General features: G+C 41.3%; 1 protein-coding gene across 1 annotated transcript in view; it reads right to left on the bottom strand.

Moving 5' to 3' along the window:
• The window catches only part of DPYD (dihydropyrimidine dehydrogenase), a 320,182-nt gene that overhangs the window by 158,511 nt on the left and 136,939 nt on the right, over positions 1-24,732 (bottom strand). The window contains exons 9-11 of the mRNA XM_062003807.1: positions 13,334-13,441; positions 9,830-9,999; positions 8,049-8,259 (exon numbers count right to left, since the gene is read on the bottom strand). Of these exons, the coding sequence (XP_061859791.1) occupies positions 8,049-8,259; positions 9,830-9,999; positions 13,334-13,441 (489 nt within the window). The remainder of the gene's footprint in view (positions 1-8,048; positions 8,260-9,829; positions 10,000-13,333; positions 13,442-24,732) is intronic.

Here is a 24,732-nt window from a genome sequence, read left to right as displayed (position 1 = left end):
AAAATGAAATGCTTCCATGAAGAGGTGTTTTACATCTCTTCCACTGCAATTTCCGTGGGGTTTAGAGAATGCATTAAGAAATTGGTTTTTTTAATGCTGGTAAACAGCATATATATGCATTCTGCACTTGAACTATTGCTGTCCTTAAAAATAATGTGACAATTAAAAAATATATAGATCCATACACTGCATGGCACTAAACGCACATAAAATCTCTGAAAATAGCTACTGCTGCTCTGTGTCAACCTGAGTTTGATTCTGCATTTTTAAATGATTTTATCGGAACTGCAAAAAAAAAAGTAACTTCATGAAGAGAATCACACTTTCAACAAATACCTTTAAAGCCAACGTTGGTGGCATCTCTGGAAATGAGGAGGGGTTTATACAGCTTTGTCTACAGGAACCAAAGATTCCGCAATAAAATGCAGTTTAAAATTGCACCGTCCCTCAGGGACGTACCACTAGCAGATGCAGATTGCCAAGGTCAATTAAACTGATGTAGTTGTGCTGTCATAGATGTAAAAGAGAAACCTGCCAGCTTAAGACAAGAATATTTCTCCAGTAGGACGGCTGAGTCCCCACACTGCCTCAGCACATGCCTGAGTCCACATCGAGCTTCAAACACAGCTTCCTCACACCCCAGCCTGATGGAACTTACTGCCCTTAGCCTCCAAATCATGTCTTGGAGATGCACTTCCAAGGTGGGAGCTGTGCATGATCAGAACAAACAAATAGAAAGCAAAGTACAAATATTGTCACCCACTTGTCCACCTCCTCACCCCTGGCACACACAAACAAATATGCAGAGGATTCAAACCCAACTCATGTTTTGCACCTGGTCCAGAAGCCAGAATCATAGAAGCCAGTTTTGAGCGACTGCAGCGTGTTTTCATACCACAAGTGTTTAATCCATCTCCAAGATCTATTTCTTGCACAGCCCCTCCTGCATTTACTCATGGCTCAACTTGGCAAAAATAATATTTGCATAGTAACAGAGTCAAAAACTTATTAAATTGTTTAGCTTCAAAATACTTAAATGACTGCAAGATCACCCCATGCACAGCCTTCAGACTGAAATGCTTTGCAGTCTGGAAAATTGGTTTGTGTGTTTATTTGGGCTTGGGGTTTCTTTTTTGCTTCCTTTATCATTTTAAAAGGCAAGTGCTGATGAGGACTGATAGCAGTCTCATTGAGAACGCTTTGGTAATATTTACAAATCGATACATTAACTTTCTCTTTATGCCTCAGACTGTCTGTACTTCCAAGAAAGCTTTTGATTATCTTATATTTGTCACATATAGGATAACTTATTGCATGCAGTGGTACCACCTCAGTATGTGGTCTAGACAGTTCTTGCAAGCTAAATACGTCCAGGCTTGCAAAGACTTGCTTGGAAAAAAAAACCAACCCAGAGTAAAACTTTGTGCTGCAGGATTTGGTATCAGTGATTTAACAGATGACTTCTGCTTCTCTGAGGCAGGACTGAACCACAGTGAAGGTTTTAGAGGGCAACATGCTGTCAGAGATGCGTTTTTTCAGAAGAAATGATGTAAAAGTGAAGTTCTGACTAGTTATTTCATCTTGTGGAAAAATAAGGTTATTACCTCTGCTATCCTGGATCTATTACATTTCTCAAATCTATCTTTGGATTGTTCTGTGCTAAAATAGCTGGCTGGACACAATTATACCAAAAGCTTGTTGAGTGCAAAGGAGGCCCAATGTGTCTTCACCTGAAACATCTCCCTCGAGCCTGGGGCATTTGCCTGCCTGGGGACTTGTCTGCCTGATCAGGGTTTGTAAAATTGGGAGAGAACATTTCCCTGGTGGCAAGGCTGACGTGGTATCCAGCAGCTATTTCCTCCAGTCTTTTTTATCACCTGCAAGATTTAGGTTAAGTAAAAATAAGGGCATGATTTAAAAGCATCTTATGTAAGACTTCCTAACATCCTCACAATCTGGATGTGGTACCCGGGGCAAGGGTGAGGCTGCAGGGACCACCTCCTATACCTCCTGTACAAACAGCAAGGGCTTTGGTCTTCACAAAGGGAAGTTCATTCTCTGCCCTTGCAACGAGCTGGGGGAAAGTCTAAGAGCAGAACATGAGCTAGAAAGGAGGTGACCACAACTATCAGCTCTCTGAACTGCTGTTTGACACCAAACCATAAGCAAACCAGACAACTAATCTTCCTGCCGGTGCGTGATTTGAGACAAGGACAAAGAAAACAGTTTCTTTAAAATCCCTGTTCCCTCACAGCCTTTAAAATCTAAAACTAATGCAGCTTTTCTCTTCAAAATTCAAAGTCCCATGACTGTGGCTGTGTTGCTTTCTCCTCCATATCCTGGTGAGATTTTTTATATCATTTGAACAGATCCTTCTGGATGAAAGACAACGTACAATTGAATTATCCCGATGCCATCAAGTGATGCTAACACAAACACCACCAAACAAAAGGACAGTTCTGAATATATATTCCCCATTTGCTGTATTCACAGAGCAAGCAAATACAAATGGAAAAGCAGCAGCAAATTATAGCACTTGCAAAAACAATATTAAAATATAAGTGAATGCAGGAAAAAATATTTTCATTAACAAAACAAATCAAATGGAAAAGATTCCTCAAATAAAGCTTTAAAAGTGAGTCTGTGTGTGTTTGACTGCCATGACTAATTATGTATCCATGTAATGTGTGTTCAATTTGGACTTATTTAAATAGCAGAAATGCTCATTAGCTGCAGTATATCTGTGAAGCTTCAATAAACAGTTTAATGGTTTTTATGTTTAACCAATTTCATAAGTTCCTGTAATTTTAGCTTTAGTAGCTCATTAATGTTATTTTTGATATCCATCTTACAGAATTCCTTTACAGTGAACAGTAGCACTGCTTCAGAAAAATACAAATACACTGTAACTTTCTAAATCTCCAATGTAAAACCACAGCTGTCTCACGCACCAGTACACCCATTAACTGCTGGCACTGCCCAGGATACATGCCCAGCAAACAAAGGCAGGCACAGCCCTGCTGCCCACAGCCTCTGCCCCACTGCTGCACCCAACCAGGATGAAGCAGTGGTTTGATTTGGATGAAGTTGGTCCAGGTGTGCTAGGAGAGGCTTCTGCTGCCGCTGATAGAACTGGGAACTGGTCACCAGTGCAGGGTGGGCAACTGCTGCACTCAAGCTCACTCAGGAAACCTATCTGTGGAGACAAATCGCATCCCAAATGACTCAGCAGGAAAACTGCCTATCTCACTAGGAATCTTTTGAATCTATACACATTTCAGTCTTATCTAGCCATGTTTTAATGACTTGGTGACCATGAGCCTGCTCCGTGGGAGTGAGGCAGAGGCTGCACTACCCTTCCATGCTTTGAGGCTGAAGTTATTCATTTAGTTGTCTGAGGAGGCTCTGTGGAGAATCTCAAAGCTCCTTGCAGGTTTGCTGGCTTCTGCACCATTCAAAGTTCTGTACCTGCACAAAGCAAAACTACAATCTGTTTTCACTGACGAGCTCAGAGCTCTGCAAGCTTTAGTTCTTTTTTTCCCTGGCAAATGCTTCTCAATCTATAGAAGTTAATGTTAAGTAGGAGTGGGATAAACAATAAAACTGTAAACTACTTGGGCAAATTTCTCTCTACTGTGTGTTGAACTAAACTGGGAGGGCAGCAGTTATACTCCAGTGTAAGCCTTCTGGGGTTTGCTGCTGCAGTTTCCAAGCAAAACAAGTCACACAAAAAGTAAAATAGCTGCAAGTCGCCATTGATTCCCAGCAATGGAAAATAAAATGTTGCCCTTCAGCTGCCATGCAGGAGCCAGCCATGGAAAATGTAATAACACATAGTTTTGTCCACAAATAGTCCATTTCTGGTTTTTTTTTTTTTCAAAGGCAGAATTTGGAGTCTGCTTTCTGTGTTTTCATTCCCCTTTTTTTGTCTCTCCAGGAAAATAAAAAGGGCATTATCATGCTAAGATTCAGTGTTGTGGTAGATGGCAACACCTCTTCTTTACTGCTGCCTGCTGAACAGTGTGTTGAACTCGGCTTCCATTGCTCCCTGCCCTGCATTTTGAAGGGCATTCTGAACAAGTGCACAACTTCCAAGAGTTTCTCCATCCTTCTCCTCAGACATCCAGGAACATTCATCAGAACACGGACACTTGTTCCAATGCAAGGTTCTGAAGTCCAAAAACATCATTCTTTTAGTGTATCAGAACAAAATATGTAAGAAAATGGTTATTTAAAGTTTAGAATTTAAACCCAACAGGACTGGTGTTAAGTAGGATACTGAGGCTGCACGCAGCGCGACGGACTGCACAGAATTAGCTGTACATATTGAGTAGCTGCAATTTGGAACAGTGACAGAAGATAATTCAGTACTTCACTAATATGTTGTAGGCCTCCAAAATAACGAACCAAGCAAAAGAGCAGGAACGTGAGGAAAGGTACAAAATTGCCTTGCAGCTCTTTGCTTATGTGGGTCAGTTATGGCAGCTGGAAGGCTTTGGTAAGCTAGGTGGTTAAAAAAAATCAGCTTGTTCTCCCAAAATCTCTTTTTCCTACGAGCAGCAAAACACTTTTGTTACTCCATCTGCAGTAGTTTGATTTGAACAATTTGTTGGGCTTTTTTTTTACCAGTTTCAGTAAAGCAGTCGTATTCTTAAAGCAGTCTAGAAGACCACTCTCCTGTTATTGGCAACTTCCTGGGCATCAAATGGACTTAGCAGTGCATTTTTTTTAAATCAATGAGGCATTTCTGTGATTCCCAGTGGGAGGATGAATACCTGCTGGAACCACTGCTGAAAAACACAATCAAGGCTTTGTTTTAACAAACCAGAAAGGACTAAATACCTACCATGAGCACATGGAATCTCAGCTGCTAATGTCATAGTTACTGTGCAAGAGTAAGAAACGTCTTCTTGAGGAGAATAGGCAAGAAAGAGATCCCTAACCCACAAGCTACTTCTGCTCAGAAGAGCAAGTCACCCACATGCTTATGTCTCGTTAAATAAACCTTTAAAACGTGATCATTGAGGCTGCCCTGGACCCTTTGCTGAACTGGGGTTAGGTCTGATCTCAGTCCTTCTGGTTTACACTTGTCTTTATTCTTATCAGAATATTCTTTATCAGAAGCATCAGCATTGAAGAATATTAATAACAAACAGGACATATCCTGCTAGCTTGGCCCATACCAACACTGCCCTTGCAGTTCCCTGAGATGTCTTACAATTTAGGTCAATTGATAGAGCTCTTTGTGTGAGCAAAAATTAACACATTTATTCCACCTGCACCTGAGTCGTCCAGTCATAGAATAATTCAGCCTAGAAGGGCACTCTGGAGGTCACCATGTCCATCCTTCTCTTCAAAGTTAGATCAAGTTCCAACTCAGACCATTTTATGCATGGCATTGTCCAGTTTTGAGTACCTCCAGTATTCTCATCCCTATCTTTTGATGGAGAGTGCCTGACTTATCTCCATCTCTTGAATACAAAACACCACAAAGATAAGATGCTTTTGGTATTTGGGGTTTTTTTTGCTTTCTTGTTGTGCTGTGCCCCGAGGTAGCCTGGAGATTTGGTTGTAATCCAGCTCAGTGGTGAAAAGCAAATTTGACTTTCATTAAGACAGCTCAGTAAAAAAATAAAGATTTAAGAACCACTGAAATAGCATGCTCAAAACAAACACTTGATTCCCTCAAGTCTTAACTTCCTTCCACTTTCACAACATCCAAACAAATACCTTCTCTTTTCCTTGTAATTTGATTGCTGTTCCAATACCAGTTTCACCAAAAACACCACGTGAAACTGAGGTGTATTGCTCACTGCCATGGTGAACGACTCTCCTCCTTTCACCATCAGCTCCCTGGATGACTTTGTTCCCCTCCCATTTTATGCTCCTATTTAAAAACCTCACAACTAGCTTAGCCAGTGGCTGCACCCTAGGAGACACAAGGCTGGCACAAATATGGCTAAGCAGCACAGTGAATTCAGCCTTTAGCTGAAGCAGCTTTTTTCCTGTGCGTGAAAACAGAATGACTCCATTACCAAGGGCTCTGTGAATCACAACCAAACATACTAATTGCATAGGCTAATATTTAATTTACCTAATGAGGTTCTAGAAAACCTTCCAAAAAACCTAAACAGAGGGTTTTATAAGCAACAACAAAGCTTTCCACAATTCTCAGTCAAGCCAACTCCACCACCTGAGCGGATCTCTCATGGATCTCTTCAAGATTGAAAGAAAAACCTTAAGCTTCTTCTCTCTCCTTCCTGGAAGTCAGACAAGCCCAACCCAGATGCCAGACTCTTCACAGCACCACCTCTCCAAGTGAATGGGAGTCTGTTCTCTCCAAGAGATGTGGACTGCAGCTCCTGCACCCTTCAGAGCACGAGGCAAGTGCCAGGCAGGAGGCAGCCCCGAGTAAGCCGCGCTGCACGAAGCTGGGGCAGCTGCTGCCTTGGGCAGAGCACACCCATCCCTAAGCAGCAGCAACACACACTCCTGGAATTAACTTCACATGTTCCTCCTGGAACAAGGCTGATTCTGCTTTTGTACTGTAGGATGGTCTAACTTTATATATGAGTGGACTGGTGAAGAGGAAGCACCGGGTACCTCGTTCAGATTACAGCCAGCTCTGCCAGTGGCTGCATTCTGAAATCCCTCCACGGGCCCTAGCATTTAGCTTCAGTACCTAATGCTTTGTCTTTCTGGGCAGTCAGTACACTTTTTGTGCAATTTCACCAACGACTCTGGAAAATTTTAGTATCAGAAAAATTCACAGAACCTCAAGGGCTGGAAGGGACCTCGAGAGATCATCGAGCCCAAAAATTCATTGGATTTAAAGCAGTGTTATCTGTAAGACAGACCATGCAGGTGTGAGAAGCCTGAGGTATGTCCACAAACACTAGACTCTGCGTAGATGATTTTAGATTGATGATTTTATTTAATGAAAAAGATTCAGAAAACCACATTATGCTAACACATTTTGGATTTCCCTCTGCACAGGCAGAACCAGTACCTCATTACCAAGTTTTCTAGTGACATACACTCTGAGCCACTTGCCAAGTCCTCTGTCAGGGCATTTGTACCCAAAGACCATGACAGCATGCCAGGGGTTAATTGGCTGGCAAGTCCATGCCCTGGAGAGGCAGGCACATTGATCACCAAGGCATTCAGAACCTGCTAACCTTGGTGAGCGTCTCCAGGCTGAAGATCCATTCATTTTATCAATTTGTCTTCTGCCGAGTCAGTGTTTTTCTGCTTTCGAGGCACGTTTGATGCATGTGTCTCGAGCTCTTTAAATCCTGCCCAGTTTCAGAGGAGAACAGCGTGAGCTCTGCTCAGTTCCCACGTTTTCAGCCATACTCCTGTTCTTCACCCCTCTCTCTGCGACATCCAGACAATTTGTTCTATCTCTGAAACATCATCTATGTCCCTATTTCTGTATCTTTAATATGGAAGTATGTGACTGCTCATTTTTAAGAAGAAAGTTTGTAAAGTGCAGCTAAATAATGAGACAAGCTGAGACAAGCAGGTGAATTTAACAAATACCATGCATATGAGAAGCCACAGTCCTCTTGTGTATGCACAAGAAAATGAGTGATACCCAGACCAGCTGAACCAGAATAATGAATCTGCCTTAATTCTTGCTTAATTTAATAGGTTAAAAAAAAAGTTTCAGAGATCAGACCAGTTCAGTTTAAAGTTGTAGTATAATGAGTTTCTCTAAAGTTAATTAGTGAGACCAGAATTCCCCAAGAGTATTCTTTGAGATCCCATTTGCATTGAGAGGAAAGCAAGATGTACACTGAGCAACTCTCCCTCTAATCCGAGTTCCTGCTCTATACAGCAATAAACTGAAAACTGCTTTGTTACCAGACGCTCAAGTTTTGTTCCAAGAGGTGTAACTAAAGGACAAAGAAACTCCTGTGAACGGCACAAGCAGTCACAAGCTGTGTGACCTCCAGAAGACTCATCTCACAAAACTGTCAAGGGCCGAGAAGCAACTACAGCTCCAACAACAATCAGCATTTACAGAATGCACTAGTCAGGGTTACCTTTGCAGTCGCTCAGGATGGAGCCAAAGGCACTGATTACCACATCGGTTTTCAGGCGGACAACCTGATCCTCATCTTCTGTCCAGTTTCCATCATTATCCTGTTCAGTCCGAACAAACTCCATGGCAACGATTCGTCCACCCCTAAGTATCACTTTCCGAGGGGAGAGGAAAGGCAGAAATTCACACTTCTCCTCTTTGGCAAGTTCCATCTGTAGAGGAGAAGCAACAAAACACAGAACTGCAACCGCTGTGTTTTTACAAAAGAAGCCCAATCCACCATAAACCACTTTTTGACTGAAGATGCTACTCAGCACTCTTCTGCAGCAGCAGGCACCTGTGCACAGACAGTTATCTTCATACCAGCTTCAGAGCCTCCCGTGCTATTAAATCAAGCGGCTCTAGACAGGGCCACTGGGGAAATCTGCAATGCAAATATTTCTCCAGTACATTTTCTTATTTACAGTTCCTTGTGACTTTGGATATGTATCATTCCTTTGTTGGCAAAAGAGTTACCTTATGCAACTATCCCTGTCTTTTAATAGGAGGCCTACTACTAATTTAAGTGGATGCCCTGCTTTGTGTTTCCTGTGATTTTAAGATGTTATTAAATGCTGACTACCATGTGCAAACAACAGTTTTCTGACTGACAATCCAGGCTTAAATCTTCTAAATCTCTGCTATGGTAAATCTCCAGAAGCCAAACAGCATTCAGTCTTAGCAAAGTCTTCAGCATTTGATGGTCTGTGTTTACGTGACAACTCTTTTGAACATGTAACATCCAACCTGACATTGTTCCAGCATGGCTGTTACTAGCTGAAGTTCCTTTTATTTTACTTTTTTCCTATGATTAGATGAGTACAAATGTTGACAACATTTAGGAATTTGCCCAGGCTGCTAACAAAGGTTTTGGTTCAGTGACAATTGTTTCTTGATTAGTAAGAACCTGGATAGCACGTGAATGTGTCTGTGCAATGGTTTCAGTACTTATTGTGTCTGGAATTCTTAAATGAAGTGCAACAGAAGCAAATTATGCAGCAAGAGGTCCTCTGCCACTTTTTTGCAGGACCATTCCCTTTCTCTAAGATCTCTCAGATGTCCATCTCCTTGAAACAGATGACCAAACTACCATAAATCTCATGATAAAGATGCATTAGATGTGCTGATATCCCTAAGTACATAAAAGTGTAAAGTATGTACCAAGTGATGATCGTGGCAAAAGACCACCAAAACGGGAAAAACTGGTCAGAAAAAGACCCTCCTGCAGTACAGATGCGTTGAGGAAGCAGAGTCAGTTTCAGAACGTGAAGATATGTCCGGAACCTGATGAATGCCAAAGTGCAAAGCCAAACTAAAACTCAAATTGAATGCTGAAATCTGGATGAATGACAGTGCTCTACAGCCACCGGCAATGACTTCAAGCCAAAAGTGCTCTAACTAATCTTCTTACAAGATTCTACAGGCTCCCAAGGCAACGTCAGGATCCCTGAGATTCATTAGAGAGCAGCCAGAAAGTATCACTCTAGGTCTAATCATGACCTGAAGAGTCACCTACAATACTCAAACGGCTGCTTGATCTCTGGGGTGCTTCCACCATCCAAAACCTTACTGTATTTTCTCATGTACAAGAAATTCTACTCCTTGTATGCAAAGGCAGCCATCTGACTGCAAGAGAGGAAAACAATAATAACAGGAGACTCTGAAGTACCTAGAACATACTTTCAGGCCTTGTAGGAAAAACAAGTGATATTCCACCTGATAGATCCCCTTACTCAGTTTTACCTCTTCTGGGACAGCCCTGATGTTGGTGAATCCCTTCCTGAAGACCACAAACACGCGACGAGCTCCACAGCGTAAAGCAGATGTTGCACAGTCAAAGGCAGTGTCTCCTGCCCCAAGCACAACCACAGTTCCATGTATTGATGGCAACGGAGAGTGACAGGCACACATCCCTGAAAGATGAAAGGAAAACCCCATTTTCAAGCGGTGAAACCATTTCTGCATGACAGCTCCAAAGGTACTTGTACTCAAAGCAGTGTAAAATTGCATCTTACAGTTTCCAAGCATGGAGTGTCACTATCAAATTATTCTGCTTCACTGAAAGACAGTTTTATTCCCGTTTTTTAGATATGCTCATATACATAATTTCATAGTCAGTACTCTAAGCAGCTGCACTTTTCTATCTGGAAAGAATTCAAATGACAACACGTTTGTAAGATTGTGGGTCCTGTCAGGTTGAAATTAGCATTCTGAAATCTTTTTATTCAAAAAAGTAAGTTTCTCTCTTACCAGATTCATTATCCTCCCAGTTACAGAGAAAACAACACCTTTTAAGAGATTCTAAAGAATAATACTTGGTAGTTTTCAAAAGATGACCGGTTGTTGACAGTTTTGTGCAATAGTTTCCCAGAAAGTTAGTCCCCAGTCAGTTTTCTACAAGGTGTTGACGCTGTTCTGGCTATCCCACGGTTCTCAGAGGCTATCCTGCACGGCAGCTGAACATGAGCCAGAAAGAATATTATTACAGTAATTCCTAGATCTTCTACTGGAAGAAAATGTTTAACCTACAGTGGCTTTCTAAAAATTATTTGCAAAACGCTACATGGAGAGAATGACAACATCACGTGTTCGTCGGCTCCAGCTGGTATTTGGAGACCCAATTATACAAGACCTGTTTAAGTAAAACTGAGCTCTGTGTGTATGAGAGTGCACTGTATCACAAGTTTAAATGCAGCTAACTGTTGATCAGGCACATTATCCTAACTTCAAAAATAATGCCATAAATAATAGAGCTATATTCTCAATGAGTCTGTGATAATTTCGGTCAGGAGGTACTAAGCTGGCCAGTTCATCACTGCACTCTCACTCAACTGTCCTGCTATAATTGCAGCAGATTTTCACAGGCAACAGTAAAGAAACACAAGCATCATTCAAGGAAACAATGCTTTTAATTTAGACGTATAAAGAGAGTGAGAAACAACATCCTAATTAATGTGTTCTCTCTCCAGTTGTAAGATGTTTAATCTATAGCAAATGCTATTATTTCCCCCCCCATGTATTTGTATATGCATACATATGATTTTCAATGATAGGACAAGGGGCAATGGGTACACGTTGGAACAGAAGAGGTTCCAAAGAAACACAAGGAAAAACTTCCTCACTGTTGAGGTGAGGGAGCACTGGAAGGGGCTGCCCAGATGGGCTGCGGAGTCTTCTTCTCTAGGGACATTCAAACTGACCTGGACGAGTTCCTGACCTAATCTGGGTGGTCCTGCTCTGGCAGGGGGGTTGAACTGGATGATCTTTCAGAGTCCCTTCCAACTCTAAAGACTCTGTGATTCTGCGATTCACTATTTACTTAACAGGCTTCTTAATGTAAAATTCACCCTAAACTTTTGCCCTTTGTTTGCAATGAACTTATTGATTTGGGAAAATTGTACACTGAGCAATGGAAAAAGCACAAGTGCAGGAGGAGAATGGCAGCTCAGGGTGAGTTATGGGACTAGAGTGGAATGAGCAGCTGCAGCAGCCCACTTGGCTCTTGGTAACAAGGCCGCTCCCAAGATACATTCACGTCTATGGACTTGCAATGGGCATGGCTTAGGGAGGAAAGTATATTAACAAGTGGTAACCAGAACTTGACAAGCAGGCAGAATATGCATTTTACTGTGAGCAGGTCTGTTATGTCTACTATTTAGAGAACTGTCACAGTAAAAAAAGAAGCGAGAGCAGGATATAGGCCATATTTTTATTTTAGAACTCCACGCTATCCTGGAGAGGTGGCGGCAGCTACAGACAGACACCAGGAAATCCAGGGAGACCATGTTAATTAGCAGACAACACCAAAGAGCTATCTATTACTGTCAGTCAGAAAAGGTTAGTTCTCCAAAGTTCATCTTTTTTTTTTCATAGTAGACCTAATATATATTTTTAAACCCCATCAGATATCCTGGCTCATGGAAAGTGCTACGTTGCAGCATTTGGAAAGATGTGGATCACAGCATGTAGATCCCCATGCAGGCAGACAGCTTACAGTATGAGTGCCATGTGTCCACACCGAATTCTACAAAGTATTTTTGGTCAAATTATTACAAGAAGGGATTATTTTGCAAGGTTTATCTTTCCCTTTGTTATTCTGCAAACGTTTTGCAGTGCAGGTTCTCAACCTGTTTCATTCGTAACATCCCTGACTTCAAAAAAAGAACACCAGACGACCTTTTCTCCCAAATCATTTGGGCTCACTTTGAGCTTAAGAAAACAGTAATAAACATTTGATCAAAACAGCAGAGAGGTGGGACAGATGGGGTGCAGAACTTCCTAAATATTTTACATAATACAGAGTAATAAACTTCACTTCTACACGGAGAGTGATTTGCCACAGAAGTTATGTTCTTCAACACACTGCTTAGGGGAAGTCTACTAAATAAACAGCCATGGTTGGAATGCTAACAGAAACTTCTGAATGCCTAGGGGAAAAAAAAACAGTTTGTAGATGAAAAAGGGTACATGTGTGGTTAAATATGTGGTCATACATGCAGGACCACTGACTGCACTAAGCAAATACACAGAAAACGGTACATGGAATTCCTTTTTGATCAACACACAATGTGATGCAGAAATCACGAATCCCAAGGCTTGTTGCTTCACACTCAGGGCCACTGAGAGCAGCCAGCTGTACTCCCTGGGGAGTAAATGCAGCCTTCTCTGTACTCAAAACAGGACTGCACTCTGAGCCTATGAACTGACTGTTGCGCTGTTAACTCCTGCCATACTATTTTTGTCATGAATCTTAGACTGTAAAGTTGTTTGGGTAAGGAATTAGTGGTCCCTTAAATGTGTCTGTAAAATATGCAGTGTGTGACTTGGGATCAAGCAAAATAATTTATCAACAATATACAAAGTAGCTGCTTACATGAACTGGCAACACCTTCTTTAAGATCAGGTTCCTCCATCTCATCTATACTATTTATATCAAGACAGTTTATACAGATGAGAAACTTATGACATCTTTTGGACATATTTCAAAATAAGAAATATAATCTATTAGGGGTAATGATGTGCCATGTGCTTAGAGTTTTATATAAGAATACCTGCTCTACAGCCTCTAGGACTGACTTTCCTGACCACACCTCTGAGGTTGCAGCTCAAGAAAACCCTCTTTGGCAGATCTTTCCTCAGGAGCTGCCTCGTAATCGGATGTGCTGCTGTGTAACCAGCTGTCCACTCTGATATATCAATAACTGCTAATGACTTACTGAACGTGATCACAACCAAACCATCACACACCTGGTTTACTTGCCATTGCTACCAAAGGTAGGAAGTCTTTAGATGTGTAGAATCCTTGATCCATTCTCAGTCCTTGGAATATACTGTCTCTGTTTGGTTCTGGCAAACCTAAAAGAGATATTTTGAGGCATATCAGAACTACAAGGGAAATTTCAGTGACCAACACACATTTCACATCACATACACATTCTCAAAAACGTCCTCAATACAAGCACCGTCACAAACCCTCCGATGGTTCTAAAAGAATGTCCAAAATTACTTCAGTTTACATATCTGGTGATTTTATACAGTACTAGCACTTGTAAATAAGGCTGCTGGATAACCTGTGTACCCATGTAACTGCTACCAAAACAAATTCAGAGGAAAGGCTTAGAGAAAACAGGACACACGGGGTGCAGATGCAGGGAAGCTGCTGGGAAAGAGAAGACTCCCGCAAGCTTTTCTTGCCTTGCTTGACCTGCACGTGCACGTAGCTCTTACTGATGTGAAATGGTTTTGTCCCCTTTGTTTTGAGGCATTTTTCAATACAGCTAGCCTGCAGGCAATACAAATGAGCTAATAATGAACAGATTAACTGATGAGGAGAGAAGGACAAATGGCAATGCTGTAGATCTGTCATCTCTGTGAGTACTTGTATGCCATCGGGTTTTTTTTGTCATCCTTGACTGTTTTCTCAAAACCCCTAAGTCTTCTTTGGCTGACATTTATTTGTACTTATTAACGGCACACAATTTATACAGAAGCCACAGAATACAGACAGGGATGCTCTTCACAACCCACAATAGCAACAAATACCTTTCAATTTAAAAGGAAGTAGCAAAAAGCATCTTCCAGAAATCAAAGAATAGCTGTGTGAACACCTGGCCAGCACAACAAGCCAGCCCAGCTCACACAGAACGTTTTCTTAATGCAAATGCAATGATCTATCAGTGTATTTTCAACAGGACCTCCACTTTCATACTTACTTCTAAAACCCCACAATATTATCAAAGTGTGCTAATTAATAATTACACACTGAAATGGAGTAAATGTCAACATTTTTAATAAGGAAACACTAGAACCAAGGAGACCTCAGAGCAAGCCGGCAGAATGGGAGCATGCAAAGCAATCTACGCTCCCTCCATTCTCAGGCACGGATGGCAGCAGACTAATCCTTGAGACACACTGGCCTGGAAAATCCCAGTACACAACGTTAGCGTCTGTAATAAAGCAGGATTGCACTGCAAGGAATGCTGCTCCAAGTAGGGAAGGTCTAGGGTCTGTTTATATCATGGAAGCATCAAAAATCTGTCTCATTACAGCACAAGACCAGTCATAAGAAAGCTTAGGATTTTTTCCTGAGCCACCTGATTCAAGGGAAGTTTCCTAAACCTCTAGATCCCTGAATGAAGTTACTATAACACAAGAAGAAAACAGAAACACCTTTTAGGGTGTTTAATGCCTCCAATGCAGACAATGAAACCATGATTGCAGTGAATTCAAAAGGCTTACAAGCCCTAAAGCAGATCTTAAAAACTTGGAGTTTTTGTGTTTGAAAAATCTCATGTTATTTGTTGAGTACTTTCTTGATTTGGACTCGATGATCTTAAAGGTCTTTTCCTACCCTAATGATTATACCAAGTCTCCTTATAAAAAAATAAGAAAAATCTCATGGCTCATTTGCTGAACATCTGACTTTCAAAACACTGCTCATCTATAGCTGGATACTAAGAAAAACAAGGTTAGAAAATAGGAACACATACTGAACTTCAAGACCTTTGAATGCTGTGCTTCCTGGGTAGGCTGGAATATTGGCTAATGAAGAATTAATAATGGACATCTGGAGAGGCTGCCAGAAATACTCAGTGCTACTGAAAGTACAATATGTAAAATGCATTACAGGAATTATTTTTAAAGCTGCACAGGTTTTCCTCCACGTATATATTGCAAAATCATCTATGGCAAGCAGAGTACTCCAGAAAAAGCTCTCACTGGCTGCCTACAAGCAGAGGACAGAATAACGCAATGATTTCTATTGAGGTACTCAAAAACCAGCTCAGAGGCATCAGCTCACTCTTGGGAGAAACACTCTTGTCATTAGTGAGACACACAGCCTGCATTAAAGATAATTTCCTTTCTACCTAGCATCTATCCCCATTCAAAAACAAGGAGAAACCCTCATAAATATTTTTTCCACTTGTTTTTGCTGCTTTTATCATCTCCTAATGGAAATGGTTTTGTCTCTAACAGCATCAGTAGTTTAGCTCCCATAGGCTGAAAAACGAGTAGAATTAAGGGAACGTCGCAATGTTCATGGTTCAGGTTCATCCCTCGATCAGTGCCACTGAAATCAATGGAGCTGGATTAAGAATGCATTGGATTCAATAATGTTTAATCTGGCTGATATGACCAAAAAAGGAAAAAGTCCAAGAGTTACTGAGTAAATACAACATTTTCTGCCAGCTGTTCCCATATCTTCATTTTGCTGAAAACTCCACGAACACTGATTTTGCAACAATTACTTCTGAAGGAATCGGAGGGGCTTTTCCCCTTATACCCACAACCACCTGGAACAGTTTCAGACTATTTACTAAGCTTCTGCTGGGAGCTGTACTGGATTCTGATCTCCTTTCGCTGTTTAGTATTTGCCATTGTAATGATCGCATTTAATTTTGTCAAAATAGAGAGACTGAGCAGCTGTTAAAAGCCACTAGGCTAGCTGAGAAAGGGGCAGAAGGTGGACAAACAGAAAGAGATCAAGAACTGATAAGATCCACTTTAGAGAGACAGCAGCTCCTAATAAACGGCCACCATACAGACATTCCCTTTACAGACAGATCAAATATTGATAAATAGCCAACAGCCTCTCAGGAGAGAGAACGTTTGACGCAAAAAAAGCAGCTGTAGAAGAAAAATGTGGTTTCAAGCAAACGGGCTTACAGAAGAAATAAAATTTGAAAAACCCCAGTCATCTGTGAAAGACACAATTCAGGTCAAAATAATGAACCAACAGAAATACCCTTTGAAGATAAATCAAGAGAGATCCTTCAGCAAAAGGGAATTCACACATGAGTACAAAATAGCCAGGAGCCACCCGACGAAAAATGCTTAGAAAAACATGAGGTCTTTCACCTAGGTTTTATGCTGAAGCCAATGGTAGTCAGTTCTCCTCTCTCCAAACCCACCTGCAAGCCATCCATAAAGCTTTTTTATTTATTACTTGGCATTTCTTGTCCTGAAACAAATCTTTCCCTATTCTAAGTCTCTGGTCTCTAAATAACCTACACCAGAATCTAGTGATAACAAGTACTTCCTTCACCTGTGCTGAAGAGCAGCAGTTCTGAAGGGCATTAAGAGGAGGCAGCCTAAAAAGACAATTCTGCTGGTGTTTTTTGGATGGACTCTGCACACCTGTATAAAAGCAAAGGGCTATGCTCAGCCCTGCCAAACCTCCCTCCCCCGGACTCCTCCTGCAGCCAAAGCCCCTGGGCTTCCTGAAGCCTCAATCCCTTTACCTGCTGATGCCAGGGAACAATCTTCTGAAGCAACTGATACCCAAACCACACAATGAAGCCTCAAGGGCTGTGGAAAACAGAATTTACTAAGAATAGAGAAAGGAGAAACATTGTGAAAATAACAGCTTGCATGCCAGATCTAGTTCAGCTTTGCAAAAGCTAATCAAGAGAGTCCCAATCTGGGTCAGGTACAACAGAGAAAGCAATTCAACTCTGTCCCCGACCCTCTGTTTTGCCAGGCCCTGCATTTCACTCCCAGAGGCTCCAGATATCTCTCATCAAGCATCACTCTCTTGGGAGGAAGCCTTCCATCCTCACGACCCCTTCTCCACTGGGCTTTACCTCGGCATCAGTGTCTTTGCCATGTCTGACGTACCATATAGGTTCCAAAGTTATTAGCCACTGTAACAGGGGCTTTGGAAAACATAGACTTTAACCTTGCATTTTGATATCCTTGTTACATACATATATATGTAAAAGCTACATCTGTTTCCTACCAAGATGTTGTGCTCTTTGTTCTTATGCTACAGATGCATGTTAATTTCCTTAATTGGTGGAATTAAGTCCATTATCTCCATCCAAAGGGACAGGACTCAGATCCTCTCACCATGCCCTGGTCCAGATGAAACATGAATCACCAAATGATTAGCATCAATTTGTCAGATACAAAGGGTAATGCACAGGCCTGATGCATGCACAATGCCAGGGACTGGCATGTGGAGCAATGTGCCTGGTCCACTAGCTTACTGGATCAAATAAATCAAGGGATGTCAACACATCACTCAGCTCGGTCTGAGAAGAAAATACACACTGCTGCTATTACAGTAACTATTAGCCTGGTCAGAAAGGAAAACTAAAGCAGAAGTAGAGGCACTGCATATCTTTCTCCTCTATTTTGATCAGGCACCCTCTCCCAACAAACAAGAATGTCTTCTGAACCTGAACTCATGATTTGGAGTACTGAAATCCGATATGCCTGGGCAGATTTGCAGGTTCAAATGAACTTCTCAGCCAATCTTAATAACTGACATACAAAACAAGCCTCTGTCCTGGAAATGGATCAAATATAGTTTCCCGTGGCAGCTGACTGACAACATGTTTCCAGACAGGAAAAACAATCACTATCCTGACAGAAGAAAGTTTCCAAGATGAGAACTGGTTGGATTTACCAACTCCTCACTTTCAGGTAAAAATGTAAATCCAGTCTGGCGAGTGCAGTCCTTTTGCATAAACCAAGAACCATTTTTTTACAAGCCAAAACGCTCTGTTTTGACATTTTTTATAATGGCTCTTTCAACTCAGCTTCAAAATGACATTATATTTATAAATGCATCCAGATTGAATTCAAAAGAAAACAAAGAAAACTGGATTCACCGGCTGTGCACATCCCTTTTTCTACCTTTTAAAACTCACAAACCAAACCCAACATCAAACCCCATTCACTACCTTAGGAGGCTTTTTTTCCCCCTTTACAAAATGTTCTCATGTTACGCAAATATGAAGCATCAAGTAGAAATTTAGAGAGACCCAGCCTGCTAAACAGCACAGGAAACTTGCACACAGCCCAGAAATGAGGCAGCACAGGTTCTGCACCAGCAATACCTCACCTTGAGCCAGCCTGAGGAACAAAACCAATGAGCTGTGCCCATTCATGCACCTTGGGCAAAAGAGCCGTGGGATGGCTGATGGACAGAGGCTGATATGAATTTTACAGAGGGGTTGACATGGTCTGATAAGTTATTTTGTAAACAGTATTTGTTTGTATGGGGGGGTTTATTTTCTTCAAATGATGTGCTGAAGTAGACAAAAAACTAACTGACTTCTAAGGGTGAATTTCAAAATCCACCAGTTCCCTTCTGAAGGGCTCCTTTGGAATTGGCAGAAAAGTACCTGTTTTGTCCCATCTCCCTGCCCCTTAATGCACCAAGTGTTTCTTGTGGCACCATAGAAAAGCATTTCAGACGTAACACTTCTGAGAGCATTTCACACTTGCCCAGAGACTTGCAGCTACAGGTACCATATGGCCAGGGTGTGACTACAAAGGTGCATGGCAGAGAAGAAAGAACAAGTGCATGAGCACCCTTTAATATTTCGGAATGCTCTGTTCTTTTCCAAGAAGTCTAGTTTGTGGTCTGGGGAAATGCAGATCAAAATCTATTTCCTTAAAGCAGTTTCATTTTATGTCACACCATCCATGAATTGTATAAATGAGACCGTGAGTTTTAAGTATATTAAAGTATTTTCTTGAAAGATTACACTGAAACAGTAAATTCCCATAACTGTCAGATTTCCAGTTTTCCCTAGACACGACAGAACCCATTTGTATGCAGTGGCATATGCTTTACCTACTTGTTTGTAAGAAGTAATGTTTATTCATATCAATATTGATAACTTTGCTGTCCATGGATCAATATTACACACCAATTCAGATGTGAACTACACTGAAAGGCATTACCCAGGTCGGGGACCCAAGTTGAGCTGCACAGTTGATAATACCAAGTGCACCGTCACACCTCCTGCTATGATATCCATCAGAAATGGAACAGAAAGACACTGGTATTTCAGGAGTTACTCTCTCTATCTTTTTAAAGGTACTCTGAAAGACTAAATTCCCAGTAAAGTTGCAAATGCTTTGCAGGTGCTCAGCTTCTCTCAAGGTCAGTCCATTAGTGATTAACACATTAGTAAATACTTTTGCAGCTTGTATTTTTAAAGGATCCCTCTCCTTTGGCTGGAGATTTGTTTTATGGTGGCAGCTTTGTTACTTCCTGCTGTGAGGTTCAATAGAGTGTATTTTCTAGGTGGTTGATTTTTTTTTGTTTGCTATGTATGTCGATGGAGATAAGTGTTTTAATTACTTTTTTAATGTCTATGCTTTTGTATTTTCTTCCTCTCTCCGTTTATTTCCTGCTGCTGAGATTACTGCCTCATCTCCACAGCAGGTGGCTCTTTCAAATTTGTTTTCTTTGTAAGCCTGGTAGATTTATTTTGTAATATAACTGCTCCTTTTTGCTGTTTTTTATTAATGATTTCTTTACTTTGGGATAGGTACACTTGTGAGGTCTGTGGGAATAATTCCCTAATGACAGCTCAAGCCTCGTTCATGGAAAGAGAAAAGTAAAGGGGAAAAAGTCCAAGAACTACAAGACACTCGGGTCAGCCTTTTCTTACCTCGAGTCAGAATGAACACCATGTACAGCACGTGCAAAAGAACACCCTTCACATCTACCAACACTGTGCTTACAGTAGTGCTGAACTGCATTTTGGTCACTGTGCACACCCCAAAACTGAAGCATATAGTGTCACTGAGTGGTTTTAAAACACAATTCTTTAAAAGATACACTATGAGAAGGGATACCAGGTTGGACAAAGGTAAATATCTTCCTAAATTAAGGACCAGGTGATAATTCTGGCCTTTTGTCTCAGGTTGGAAAGTGATACTTAACGTTGCCCATATTTGAGTGAATGGTCAAGCTGAGGATGCCGGGAAGTTAGATGAGGGTCCTGGTGAAAGGCCTTGCTGAAATGTGAAGATTTCTCTGAAGCAAACCTTATCACACAGAAGGATGAATGCAGAAGTCTGCCTACCTTCCCTCTAGTTCTGTTCTGGCTGGTGTTGTTTATTGCAGGACTTAAAGCACTGAAACAGTTTGCTATGAATCTTCATTTGTAGAACATAAGAGTTCTGTAAATTGTAATACAGAGTAACTCAAGAAACATCTGCTGTAAAAAATGAAGTGCAATATTGCTGCAAACCTTTCCTGTGTCATCTTGGTAACATTTCTTATGCCGGTGACAAATCTGAAAAGGTCACTGGCAAAAATGCATTTAGTAGGCTCAGTCAAATCCATCTCTAACACAAGAAAGTACCATTCCACCCAGAAAAAAAAGAGCTTTTCCAGTCTGCTTGCTTACAGCAGTGCTAAACTGGATTTTGGTCACTTCTCACCACTGGCACAAGCTGTCTCTGTTCAGGAGCATCCTCGAACCGGCACAGCAGACATGCTGAAGTTTAAGATCTGACACACTAATATTGTAGGTTCTTTTCCCTCTTCCTTCTACAGAAAGTGCTGTTCCTAGCACTAACATGCCAAAGGGAAGGCGCAGAGAGGCTGTGTTTCCTCCAGACACCAGACAGATACTATTTGTCAGTGTGATATGCTGCACCACGCCAGAGGAGTAGAAACTGGCCTCAATGCTTACTCTTGCTCAGTAAACAGTGCTGAAGTGGCCACGAGAACAGGATCAACTCCTTGTGCACTGTTTATCAGTAACTTGAAGGATACACAAAAAAATCCCAGAAGCCATATGTCTTGGTAAAATGATTTTTGGGTTTTTTTACAGCATAGAAAATCTAAATTTGTAGAAGAAAAAGTAGAATAAAGGGTATAGAGGGACTGGGAGCAACGGGCTTCTGAAAAGCAAGCAGGAAATCTCATCACAGCTGTTTGCAGCTGAAGCAATACCTTTCCCCAAGCAGATGCATTGGCTAATATTCCCAGTTTATAGGGAGCCACACTTGCATATTGAAATAATCAAAGCCAACCGAGACTTACAAAAGCAAATAAAAAGTCAGCATGGAAAAGAACTCTTCAGATGCATTTTTTTAAAACATTGAAAACATAGTCTTTATCAATAGAAACCACACGTTAAATATGCAGGGAATGGATAACATAAGAATAAAACTGACAGGAAACAGTCACAGAGTAAAAATCACAAATGCTTAGTTGGCATCACAAAGCAAAAGAAATACTAGGTCTCCATACAGCTGAAAAGAAATCTATCAAAGGCAGCAAAGTCACTGTGTGGAAATGCATGTCATTAATATTCTGGAATACCACCTCAGGTGTCAGGCACTGTACAGCAGGGAAGCTGCAATCAGGTGTACTTGTATTAGCTAAAATCGTCCTGCACTCTGCTATCAAAGGATTCCAAACACAAACATGGATTTGTTTGTTCTTTTTATAGCATTGTTTCCCAACTTTATGTAACAGAACAGCTGAGAATCACAGAAATACCTAACTACAGCCATTTCTTTTAAACTCACTCCTGTTACTCTGTTGCATGGGACCTCCATGGCTTCCATTCTGTTTGAATACAGTGACTATGAAATAACAGGCTGGATCAATTACAGCTTTGCACCCTCTGTATCTACATTAAGCACTTGTAACAAATTACTTATCCAGGAAGAAAATCTCACACGTTCAAGGAACCCCTGCAAAACACAGGACTTTCTGGTTATTCCCATTTTCAACATGTAGTAAGGATTTATCTCCTCTTTTTTTATTTAAAGGTAGAGGTAAACCACCACTGCCTCTCGAATGCTACAAGCTACCACTCCACCTGAAATCTGAACACAGGAAACAAATCCTGTTTCCCAGTTTTTTGTTAACATATTCCATTGATTTATCTTAAATCTCAGAATATGAATACACTGGTTTTGTCCACATGGAAGAACAAAAAGATGCTGTAAAGCTTATTCAGTAATTACTCCTGTATCACTCCGCCTACGCTGCATTTTTGAAACACTTCAAGTAAACCATCTCCACATAGATTTTAAAATGATGTCTCAAAAAAACCCATTAAAACATTATTCATTTTTTTTTCTGCAGCACAGATCTCCAACTGAAAGCCTATCATCAGCGCATCCTGAGGAAAAGGTAATAATTAAATCTTTTTTCCCCTTTCTTCTACTGCACAATATTTGACCTATGATAAAACAACCTATCAAATTTCCATTTATTATTTCTACCTGAAGGGCTTAGCCAGCTCACACAGACGTAAATCTCCATTTGTCAGATTTAAACTGTACCTGTCCCAGCTGCTATGAGGGTCCATAGCTCTTGTCCCTTAAAAATTACCGCAGAGCAGCAAGCGACGTGACCTCCCTCCAGCCTCTGCTGACCCTCGCCATCAATAATATTTGTAACCTGTACGCGCACGGTTAAGTGGAACAGGAGCCGTGCACTATCCCAGTTAACCACATTGAGCTGTGATACTAAAACCTGCTCCCTCATGTCTCCAGTGATCAATTTTAATCTCTGGACCAAGAAGAAGAGAACGTGGCGCCTTGTTCCCGAACCCATCTGAAGCGGATGTTACGGATTTGCAGGTCTGCACGGCAGCCGTGGGTGTAACACAACCAGCAGCTCAAGGAAACAGAACACCTAAGCTATCATTCACTCCCGTTATCCTCTGTGCATTTTGGATCTTCAGAAGGCAAAACAAGGCACAGGAAACGCACATGTACTGACTTAAAGCTGGTTGGCTTTGTCAGAATAGCATCAGGTTACAGTTATGTGTTAGGGCTGTATCCGTTACTGCCGCTGCAGGTAAGGTGGAGGCCGCTCATTCCACTACGACTGCTGTGTTTCAAGGTTTATAAATAGACTGCCAATACTCATTCCTCCTGGAGACATGTCATCTGTAGTAAATTACAGAGAAATTCCCCAGAAATAATACAGCCTGGTTCTGCTCTGTTAAAAAGAAACAATTATTATGGAAAGACGGAATAATTCAGGTTTCTGATGGTATTTGTTCTCTTACCTCCAAACTCATTTTATTTAAAAGAAGGCAAATTTGCCAGCCAATTAGTCTAATTAGACAAGAGTATCTGAATGTAGAACAGGAGAAAGCAGCTTTAGAAACCTACTCTGGTAGAAAAAGTGCTTTTGGAATCTGTCACACTACCAGAATGCATGTTTCCAGAGTCCTCTTAACTGCATATTTATTGGCTTGGCTACATTGGCTCCTTGTCAGCAGCTCCAGTGCCATGAATCATCTATCAAAACATTTGAGAAGACTTTCTTACTCATTTCTTTAAAGCAACATTCCGAAGTGACATTTTCATCGTGATTATGCTCCAGTGTTCACTATCAATTAAGAAAAATAGCACACAGAGCTCGATAATTGCAGGTGAATAATCAGCATGCATCGTCAGGGGCTTTATCTGCTCAGATTGTCACATGCTGTGTGTGTCAGTGCAGAGTACACTGCAACAAATATGACATTCTCGTAACATGCCGGAGGGTCAATGAGCTTTCTCACTCAGGTCATTTACCCACTTCACATCAATGTCCTTATCATTAAGCACATATTTATCTGCCTCTCCTTTTAAAAGCAGCTGTAGTGAGGAGTTTTATGCAAATATCCTGTTAAAGTGACATTCTCCTTCCTGGGTACGTTGGCTGAGAAGCATTAAACCACCTATAGAGCTACTCCCGCATACTGGAAATAACCAAGCAAGATCCTACTCTGACCAGATCCTACAGTGAGTAAGGGCCAACGACAGAAGTCATAAATTGCCTAAGGTTGTTTTTTTCTGTCTGTTAATGAAATCTAAATTCCTTTCCCAACATCAGCACATGCTGTATTTCATTTGAAGCTTCATTCAAAAACAGAGCATGAGTGTGTTAACTGATGCTAACATTTTCATCCAGTGCCTGAGCTTTCCTTGGCTGTTTCACATACTGCTGAGAGGCCACCAAAACCAGTGCTTTGGGTCAGAAATGAATGGTACCTGAACCTCAGATGCTGCAAGGCGACTATCCAGAAAGCAGAGAAACGATGGTGAGGATTTCCAAATGTGTCCTCAATACCCAGCAGTAAGGAACATGACACATTGGTCGCTGAAGATCACAGGTCTGGTACTTGGCTTGCACCACATCCAGAGAGAAGACTGTTTCAGAAAGTTAAAACTAGATACCTACAATCGCCTGTAGCCACTGTTGCAAGTACTCCCCAGAGAGCATACGCTTCCCCTGACGTGATGTTTGACCCATGCTAACATTAGTCCAGTCACACAAACATACCAAGGAGAGAGCATGTGCCCTTAACATCCTCTGGGTGCACGTTTTTGTGTTTGCAGTATTAAAGCAGGAAGATTCACTCCCAGTGGAGTTTCAA

The sequence above is a fragment of the Colius striatus genome, chromosome 10, assembly GCF_028858725.1.
Source record: "Colius striatus isolate bColStr4 chromosome 10, bColStr4.1.hap1, whole genome shotgun sequence".
NCBI classification, from domain to species: domain Eukaryota; kingdom Metazoa; phylum Chordata; class Aves; order Coliiformes; family Coliidae; genus Colius; species Colius striatus.
Note: the sequence above shows the minus strand (reverse complement) of the source record. Positions and strands in the feature narration are given on the sequence as shown.